Source organism: Psammomys obesus, unplaced genomic scaffold (genome assembly GCF_907164565.1).
Source record: "Psammomys obesus unplaced genomic scaffold, mPsaObe1.curated_primary_1811, whole genome shotgun sequence".
NCBI classification, from domain to species: Eukaryota; Metazoa; Chordata; class Mammalia; order Rodentia; family Muridae; genus Psammomys; species Psammomys obesus.
The window spans coordinates 11,291-21,573 of NW_026591643.1; the positions used below are offsets into that span (position 1 = coordinate 11,291).

General features: G+C 52.3%; 1 protein-coding gene across 1 annotated transcript; it reads left to right on the forward strand.

Annotated features, from left to right (window-relative positions):
* Window positions 1–1,149: 1,149 nt before the first annotated feature.
* Window positions 1,150–4,559, forward strand: Lrrc8d (leucine rich repeat containing 8 VRAC subunit D). Its single transcript, XM_055611717.1, has one exon. The coding sequence runs from the start codon at window positions 1,150–1,152 to the stop codon at window positions 3,724–3,726; it is 2,577 nt and encodes an 858-aa protein (XP_055467692.1). The 3' UTR covers window positions 3,727–4,559.
* The last annotated feature ends 5,724 nt before the right edge of the window (window positions 4,560–10,283 follow it).

The following is a 10,283-nucleotide window of genomic DNA, read 5'->3' on the forward strand; positions in this document are numbered from 1 at the left end:
GACTGTGGAGGAAAGAGGGAGCAGCTAGCTGGAGTTTCCCCCGCTGGGGGGAGAGGTGGAACCAAAGGACCCGCCTCAGGGAGGGAGAGACCCGCAGGATGTCAGCAGTGATGAGGCGGGAAAGACAAGTCCCCAGGTCTCAGGACAGTGGCCTTCCACATCCATCCCTCGCTCAGTCCTGAACCCACACTTGAGCCGAGGTGTGTTTCTTTCACTCGGGTTTACCGGCATTCCAGGAACCCTTCTTCCTGCTGAGGCCCCCAAGCCGGTCAGGGAAGGTAAAAGACACAGAAGACACTCACAGGAGACCCAGATCATCCACATACTGCAGTGTGTGTGTGTGTGTGTTTCTTTTCACAGAGCATAAGTATAACTCGGTGGTTCGGATATTTCGGGTTCTCAGGTTTGTGTGACATGATTACAGAAAAGCTCTATCGCTTATAAAACCACTGATAACCTTGACACGCTCCCCTGGTGTTCACAGAGCCTTGCGTTCAGTTCCGACCAGTGCAAACCGCATGTGCTGACATAATCTTTTTCCCCAAACACTCAGAAGCTGGAGGCGGGAAGGCCGTGCATTTGAGGCCATGATAGGCAGGCACTCAGCGACAAGTCCTGCACCCGAAGCTGACTGGTGCCTGAGCTCCAGACCCCGGATTTCAGCTGTGGAATTTATCTCACAGGGCAGTGTGCACGAACCGAAACTGCCAGCAGGCGCTCTCGGTTCCAGCCACGCTAAGACCTTCGAGTTCGTTACCGATTTACTCTTTGCAGCTGTCCTGAGACGTTCTGATCCCCCCCCCATGAACAGAGCCCAGAGCCGGTGAGCACCAGGCCTTGAGCTAACGCCTTTGGGAAGTGGCAGGACGCGGTCCTAACCATGCAGCTGTGTGGAGACTAAGGGCAGCCTGAAACTTTCAGCTTTGCAGAAAGAGTCATCTCTGTCCCCTGCCCCAGTTCATGAGTCCTAACCTTGTCAGTCTGCTGTGTAAATGCCACCCCTCTCTCCAGGTCCGAGGCCAATGGGAGACTCGTACAGAGGCCTCCCGACTTGAGAGGCCGTCCGAGGGAGCAAGCATCATGATTGCCGATTTCCTGCTGTTGACTGCTCCGTAATGGTGCCTCTGGTCTTCTTTGTGTCTTTCAGGAATGTTTACCCTTGCAGAAGTTGCCTCACTCAATGACATTCAGCCGACGTACCGGATCCTGAAGCCATGGTGGGACGTATTTATGGATTACCTGGCGGTCGTGATGCTCATGGTGGCCATCTTCGCGGGCACCATGCAACTCACTAAAGATCAAGTGGTCTGCTTGCCGGTGCTGCCTTCTCCTGCGAACTCCAAGGCGCACACACCGCCCGGAAATGCTGACGTCACCACCGAGGTCCCCAAGATGGAAACCACCACGCACCGGGACCAGAACGGGCCGACGACAAAGGACGTTTCCCTCGACACATCTGCCATGACGCCTGCCACACCCATGCAAGCCACCCAGCCCCACACGGACTCCACCTTCCCAGATCAGGAGGTCAAGAAGGAGAAGAGGGACCCCACGGGCCGGAAGACCAACCTGGACTTCCAGCAGTACGTGTTCATCAACCAGATGTGCTACCATCTGGCCCTGCCCTGGTACTCCAAGTACTTCCCATATCTCGCTCTCATACACACCATCATTCTCATGGTCAGCAGCAACTTTTGGTTCAAATATCCCAAAACATGCTCCAAGGTCGAGCACTTTGTCTCAATATTGGGCAAGTGCTTTGAATCCCCCTGGACCACGAAGGCGCTGTCCGAGACGGCGTGTGAGGACTCCGAGGAGAACAAGCAGAGGATGACGGGGGCCCAGACGCTGCCGAAGCACGTGTCCACCAGCAGCGACGAGGGCAGCCCCAGCGCCAGCACCCCCATGATCAACAAAACCGGCTTCAAGTTCTCGGCGGAGAAGCCGGTGGTGGAGGTCCCCAGCGTGACCATCCTGGACAAGAAGGACGGGGAGCAGGCCAAAGCCCTGTTTGAGAAGGTGCGGAAGTTCCGCGCCCACGTGGAGGACAGCGACCTGATCTATAAGCTCTACGTGGTCCAGACCCTCATCAAAACGGCCAAGTTCATCTTCATCCTCTGCTACACTGCCAACTTCGTCAACGCCATCAGCTTCGAGCACGTGTGCAAGCCGAAGGTCGAGCACCTGACGGGGTATGAGGTGTTCGAGTGCACGCACAACATGGCCTACATGCTGAAGAAGCTCCTCATCAGCTACATCTCCATCATCTGCGTCTACGGCTTCATCTGCCTGTACACGCTCTTCTGGCTCTTCAGGATCCCGCTGAAGGAGTACTCCTTTGAGAAGGTGCGAGAGGAGAGCAGCTTCAGTGACATCCCGGACGTCAAGAACGACTTCGCCTTCCTCCTGCACATGGTGGACCAGTACGACCAGCTCTACTCCAAGCGCTTCGGCGTGTTCCTGTCGGAGGTGAGCGAGAACAAGCTGAGGGAGATCAGCCTGAACCACGAGTGGACCTTCGAGAAGCTTCGGCAGCACGTGTCCCGCAACGCTCAGGACCGGCAGGAGCTGCACCTGTTCATGCTGTCCGGAGTGCCCGACGCCGTGTTCGACCTCACGGACCTGGACGTGCTCCGGCTGGAGCTGATCCCCGAGGCCAAGATCCCCGCCAAGATCTCCCAGATGACCAACCTGCAGGAGCTGCACCTGTGCCACTGCCCGGCCAAGGTGGAGCAGACGGCCTTCAGCTTCCTCCGAGACCACCTGCGCTGCCTGCACGTCAAGTTTACCGACGTGGCCGAGATCCCCGCCTGGGTGTACCTGCTCAAGAACCTCCGAGAGCTGTACCTGGTCGGCAACCTGAACTCGGAGAACAACAAGATGATCGGGCTGGAGTCCCTGCGCGAGCTGCGCCACCTCAAGGTCCTCCACGTAAAGAGCAACCTCACCAAAGTCCCCTCCAACATAACGGACGTGGCGCCACACCTCACCAAGCTCGTCATTCACAACGACGGCACCAAGCTCCTGGTGCTCAACAGCCTCAAGAAGATGATGAACGTGGCCGAGCTGGAGCTGCAGAACTGTGAGCTGGAGCGGATCCCGCACGCCATCTTCAGCCTCTCCAACTTACAGGAGCTGGACCTGAAGTCCAACAACATCCGCACGATCGAGGAGATCATCAGCTTCCAGCATTTGAAGCGGCTGACTTGCCTCAAGCTGTGGCACAATAAAATTGTGACCATCCCGCCCTCCATCACCCACGTCAAGAACCTGGAGTCCCTCTACTTCTCCAACAACAAGCTGGAGTCCTTACCGGTGGCAGTGTTCAGTTTACAGAAACTCAGGTGCCTGGATGTCAGCTATAACAGCATCTCCGCCATCCCCATCGAGATCGGCCTGCTCCAAAACCTGCAGCATTTGCACGTCACAGGGAACAAAGTGGACCTGCTGCCCAAACAGCTGTTCAAGTGCGTGAAGCTGAGGACTTTGAACCTGGGGCAGAACTGCATCAGCTCCCTCCCGGAGAAAATCGGTCAGCTGTCCCAGCTCACGCAGCTGGAGCTGAAGGGGAACTGCCTGGACCGCCTGCCGGCCCAGCTGGGCCAGTGTCGGATGCTCAAGAAGAGCGGGCTTGTCGTGGAGGACCAGCTGTTTGACACGCTGCCACTGGAAGTCAAAGAGGCATTGAACCAAGACGTGAATGTCCCCTTTGCCAATGGGATTTAAACCGAACGAACGCGGGCGGGCCCAGCCACGTACCGGGACAACGTCCTAGACTGCAGACGCTCACTCGCAAGTCATTCCAAGATAACGAATTTTAGGAGTAGGTCTGCCCTCCAGACAAAACACGACGCACCCAGGCTGAGAGCAGACAAAACTGAACGTTCGGCGTTTGTAGTGTTTTAAGTCATTCGTTTCCGAATCTTTTCTTTACTTTTTTTGTTGTTGTTTGTTTGTTTTGTTTTGTTTTTCTTCTTCTTCTGGGGAAAGGGAAGGAAAAATTATAATCACTGATCTCAGTTGTTTTTAAATTGTAAGTTGGATGCGGCTGCTGGCTGAATGTTTACACATCGCTTGCCTGCTAAAGTAAATGATTAAATTGACTTTCTTCTTACTACCTTGCCTTTTTTTGAGGTGTCGTGATTTATTTTTGCTTAACTGGTGCAATATTGCTTAACCTTGGATCGTTGAAGACACAAGGGGCCAAACTCACAAATTTAGATTTGCTAAACTATTGACTTCTTTACTGTTTTAATTTAAAGCAAGTGAACGGAGTGCTTCCTGGAGCATTCGGTAGCACTGTGCCCCTGGGAATCCCACACCAGACTTTACAGTCTTGACGTCCCGGAACGAAGTGGAGGTGTGAGGAGGGTCAGGAGCCTTCGTTTCCTAAGAACAAATACTAAAAAACAATATGTCCTTTAATAGTCACGTTCTGTCCATAGGCTGGAGTTTTGGATATGTGTGGTACACTTTTGTGCCAATATGATAGGATTTCCAATAAGTGGAAAATGTGTTTTAAAAATAAATTTCATAACAATAAAATTCATTTATCTAAACTGTAGTGAGTCACAGCCTTTCTTGCTTGGTACCAGCATCTGGAAATCTGAACAGATTCCATTTCCTGCCTCTTCTTGGTGACGTCAGTGAGATGTTCTTGGGGGTCGTGTTTGAAAGAGGGGACTGGGGTTAGTCCATTGAGATGGAGGATGCCTGCATTCCCTACACATTTTAGTAGCAAGCTGTATTTCTTGTGTTTCTCTGTGTGCATGGGGGGGGGCTGTCCACGGAAACGCCGGACTGTCTGCTATAGACTACAGGTCTGTAGCTTAGGGAATGTGTGAGTTCGCCTGTGGGAGAACAGGCTCTCTGGCATGTATTTAGATACTAGCTGTAGTTCACGGGCCTTCGGCACAGCTGGCCCTCCTTCCCTTCCTCCCTCCCCCTTCCTCCCGTCTTCTTCCCTTTTCTCTTCCTCCTTCCTTCCCTTCCCTCCCTTCTCTTTTCCTTCCCTTCCCTTCCCTTCCTTCTTTTTTCCTTCCTCCCTCCCTTCCTCACTCCCTTTTTTTTTGACAGGCTCTCTTTCTCTCCCTCTCTCTCCTTGTAGACACTGTGTCTTGAGCTGCAAGCTGGCCTCCAGCTCTTTTAAGTACTCCTGAGTGCTGGGGATTACAAGTGTACACTACCGTGACCAGGTTTATGCTGCACCGAGGATCAAAGCTAGGCTTGTGTACATGCTAGGGAGGCGAGCTGCCCACTGACCTCCATCCCGGCCCTCTCCGTACCTCGGCTCACCTGGGACTGCTTGGGTAGACTGGGCTGGCCTCAAGACCTGCATCTGCCCCTCAGCGCTGAAATACTACACCTGGCAAGAGAAGACAGCTGTTTGGCTTTCAGTCTCTCACAGCCACACTGGGCCTCCCCCTGACGGGTACACATAGCTGGGAAGGTACTGGCAGGCCAGTGAGCTCCAGGGATCCGCTCGTCAGTGTCCTACAGTGCTTGCCACCGTGCTGGTTCTGTGGCTGCCGTGGATCTGAACCGTGGTCCTTGGGTACGGAGCAAGCCCTCTGATGACTGGGTGACCTCTCCAGCTCTCCGTGCTGCCTGTAAACGGCAGAAGTGGCAGGATGCCATGGCTCGCTTGCCTTCCCAGGAAGAGCCAGTTTATGGGGACTGTAGTCAGCACTGTGTCCAGAGCTGGGCACTGGCCTCTCTGCCCACAGGCACCTGCTGCCTAATCACTTAGAACTGATGGGTGCTCGCTGCCCTCAGACAGTATCAAGGGAGTGTCTTTTCTCCTGGCCGGTTTCTATTAACTTTATCAACCCTTAATAATGCCCTTGAATTCCCAAAGAGTTCACGGTCAATTGATTTAAATGCCACATTCCAGCCACTGTTTGCAAACAACTTTCTGCAAGCAACTAACTGCAGAATGCTGACTCATCTAAAGACCTTAATTGCACTGGTCTGAGGCGTCTCAGGAAAGCTTGAGGAAACTGTGGGCCTCTGCGTTTTGTGAGCCCATGATTCCATGGCTGTGTGTTAATGTCAGAGACACCGGATGTGGGGAAATCGGGTCAGACATGTTTGGGCTTAACAGTGTTTTGTCTTTGTTCAAATTCCCTTGAGCTCCCGTCTAAAGAACTGCGTCCTCCTGGCCCTTGTACGTCCTTGGCAAGCAGCCCACTGCTGAGCTGCACCTTCAGCCACTTGCAAATAGGACTTTGAAGTTTTATTGTGTGTTGAGCCAGGGTCTTCTCTGGCCGAGGCTGCCTTCTAACTCACAGTGTAGCCACGAGTGACCTTGGACTTGGAATCTTGCCGCCTCTACCCCCCAAGTGCTGGGACTACAAATGAGCACCCCACTCTGTGCGGGGCTGTGTGTTAGGTGAGGACTCGACCTACACCTCCAGGCCCTGAAGTATGTTTACGTGAAGCCTCCAAGTCTTAGAGAACATTGTTTCCTCATGATCACCCCCACCCCACGCCCAGCATTTGGTTGGCTTGACATAGGACTGGCTTCCTCAGTCATTTCAGAGGCCCCAGCACTTGTTTGAGAAAAGCACATTTGGTGACTGAGGAATAGTAGAAAGATTGCCTTGTGTAGAGCCTGTGGCCAGCAGGCCCTGACGTGTTGACATTCTTTCATGTTTGAAGGGGTCCTTCTATTATGTCTCCTTTGGTGCTTTCTGTAGCTACCTCCCCTGGTTTCCACATTAATCGAAAACCAAGCCCTTCAAGTTGCTGCTGGCGGTGACCTCTAAAGTGCCCTTGACTCCAGCACCCAGCCCTAGTTTCCATTCACTGCGGAAGAAAAGCTGGAGGGCTGGCCTCCCACCGACCCCAGCAGGATTCCTCAGTAATTCCTTCCAAGAAAATGGCCCTTTATCAGCTGAGTTCTCCAAACAAAGGCTGCACAGACCAAAAGCCTTTTCATGAAAAGAAGGGAAAAGGGAACAAAACCCTGGAAACTAGTTCCCGAATGTCCTCTGACTAAGGACTGCCACACAGAGTGGACTGTGTGGTCCTGGCCAGCTGTGGCCTCTCCTGGAGAGTGGTACCTGCTGGAGGCTGGCACAGGCTGGAGCCAGAGGTGAAGGGCAGCAGGCACGAAGGAGCCTGTCCCTGGTCCAGCCGGACCACGGACGACTGTGGCAGGAACGAGCCACTTCGCTTGTGGTTTTATTTTAAAATGTTGGATGTTAGGGAGTGGACCCAAGCATTCTCTACCCCTGAGGTGGACTGCCAGCTCCTGCCTGCCTTACCTTGTTTTTGATAAATGAGGCTGGGCCCAAGCCTGGATTCCAGGAGTGTTGGTGTCGCGGGTGTGTCTTACCACGCATGGCTAAACAATGCACAGATATAAATGGTCCCTTTTTCGAGGGTATCCATGGGATCCTGGATCTTGTCTCCCCACATTGCCTCAGGACCTCTGGGGGTAAACCACACCCCGGCACCATGGCAGGCCCTCCCTTACTCTGAGATTCAGTCTGGAGTGAATTCTTAGGTTGGAAATCAGCCTCGCTCCCAGCTGCAGGCCTCTCAGCCTCAAGCCTCAGGGGAGGCAGCCTGGCCATGGGGAAGTGTTTCCCACCTAGGTTCTTCTCCTTCCGTGGAGCATGTGTGTGACCTGGACAGAGTATATCATTTTTGGTGTTAGAATTGTTGGTAAGCGCTCACTCAGTACTACTTTATTTTCACACACACCTACAACGGAGGCTGGGGCCTTCCTCAGTGTGCATTCTGTTTTCCTTGTTTGTGAAATTTATTTCCAGTGGGTATCTGGAGCACAGAATAAACTGGATGAAGTAAAATCTTTCCCAGCCTTACTTGGGACTAGATGTGGCTACGAGATTGGATTCTAAGTGAGTGGGGTGGCCGCTTTAACGGGAAGTCCTCCCCATGGCCTGTGATACACAGAAATGAATTCAGGCCAGGATACAGACTAACACACCTGAGCACGCTCAACACAACAGAAGCCACACGAGTTCCTGGCAGCTTTGGGGAGCGTGGCTGCATGAAGGAGAAAGAAACCTCTGGACAGCTGTTAGCTGGGCAGGAAGGGGGGGGGGGCACAGGGGGGCAGGGGGGCAGGACAGTCCCAATGCATACAGCAAGTCCAGGAGGCCTTGTCACTCAAAACCCTGCGTGGCGATGGCCATAGCAGTGTCGTTCCGGAGCAGGTTGGAATGGGGGCATCACAGGTCTCTTCCCAGGCCGAATCCAAATCCAATAGGAACGGTTGAGAAGCGGCCCGCAGCATTGGAGCACTTGCCCGGCACACGCTTGCCTGGCACACAGTGCCCTGGGCTCAATTCCTTAGCCCTGGAACATGAATGACCAAGTCTGAGAAGCACTGTCCTTAGTAACCGTGGAGACCAGGCATATGATCACTGGAGGAAGGACCTTGCCTCTGAGCCTGTGACCTGAGTTCAGTCCTGGGGGCCACGTGGTGGAAGGAGAACCAACACCTGCAGGCTGTTCTCTGAGCTCTACATGTGTGCCCGTGTGCATGCGCATGCCTGAACACAAACAAAGCAGAGGATGGTGTTGGTGGCTGGCATTTCCGACAGCGGAGTTAAGTTTGAAAACTTGGCACTTGTGGCTTATACCCACTTCCATACTTACATTTGTTCCTGCTGGCTCCTGTGGTCTTTACATCACCATAGCAACCATAGAGCTCCTTGGGCTGCTGTGGACAACCTGCCCTTAAGATGTGGTGTCCAGCCAGCTGTGGTGCAGCAAGGGACAGCCCAGAATTGCCGCCAGCAGCCAGCACCTGCACTCAGGTATGGTAAGGTTAGTATTAATTTTTAAAGATCTATTTATTTATTATGTATACAATGTTCTGTCTGCATGTACACCTGCAGGCCAGAAGAGGGCACCAGATCTCACTATAGATGGTTGTGAGTCACCATGCAGTTGCTGGGAATTGAACTCAGGATCTCTGGAAGAGCAGACAGTGCTCTTAACCTCTGAGCCAGCTCTCCACCCTTGTTAAAGTTATTTTTATAAAACTGTTTGTTTCTCAGTTTCTCCCTTAACCTGGCTATCACACAAATGTTGCTGAATATTGATAATTAATATTCGATCATATAATTAGTGAAACCTTATTTATGTATCCATTAATCAATGACTTCCCCCAAATAACCACACATTGAGACCATGATTCACTCAAAATCAAGCACAGAGGTGAACATAATAGCTAATCTGTTATCTCACTATCCATCTATCTTCTCCTATCCAAGGTCTCAGATACTGGTGTTATTGTTTCTCTCTTATCTGTCCATTCTCCTCTCCCCAGCCTCCCCTGACCTTCAGCTTCACAACCTCAAAACTCCACCCTCTCCTGCCAAATCCCAAGCTTCGGCATTTCTTATTAAATTAGGTGGAGCAAGGTTTACACAACAAGGATAGGTACATGTGAGAATGTGCTCATCAGAGCAGGGACAAGATCTTGGGGGGGCAGTAATTAACATAAAATACATAGCACGAGAGAAACCCCCACCACACAAATAACTGAAGCTCTGTTATCTTAACAAGCTTCACAGCACAAGAACTGAGCAGTTTTAACTATTCTTAGCCCTAGGCTAATTTGGCTCCCTCCCAGTGTGCATCCCAGAGATACTTGGCACTTTGTAGCTTTTCTCGCTCAACTCTCTCTCACTGCTCCCTCCTGGACATCTGCCATGGCTGATCCCGGTCCTTCCTCCTCCCCTGGCTGGCAGGAAGTCCCGCCCTATTCTCTCCCCTGCTCGTCGATTGGCTCTAAGCTGCTTTATTGGCCTTTCAGGGGACCACTGGGGAGCGGTGTTTATACAAAACTGAATCAATATTTGCAAGCACATAAGAGGCATAGAGATCAGCATTTGAAATGCACAGCCATCTTTGCCTACTCAGGTAACCCCTGACCGTGGCTACAGATCCAGGGAAACGGGTGCTTAGGCACACCCGAGTGTGTGATGGCCTTTTTCTCTTTTCGGCGTTTTTATTTTATGAGTGAGTGCTTTGTCTGAATTTATGTCTGTGCACTGTGTACAGTGCACAGGAGGAGTCTAGAAGAGGGTGAGGGAGTTGTAAGCAGTTGTGAGCAGAGGTGTGGGTGTTGGGATCTCTCCAGCCCGAGGTGGGCTTATTGAAGGAGAGCCACGCCTCTGAGTGTCTGAGAAAGTTAACACACTGATTGCTCTGGCATTATAATTAAAGGGTCGATAGGTGGATAGGCGACACAAGTTTAACCGGAAGAGGCAGAGGCGAGCAGCTCTCTGTGAGTTCCAGGG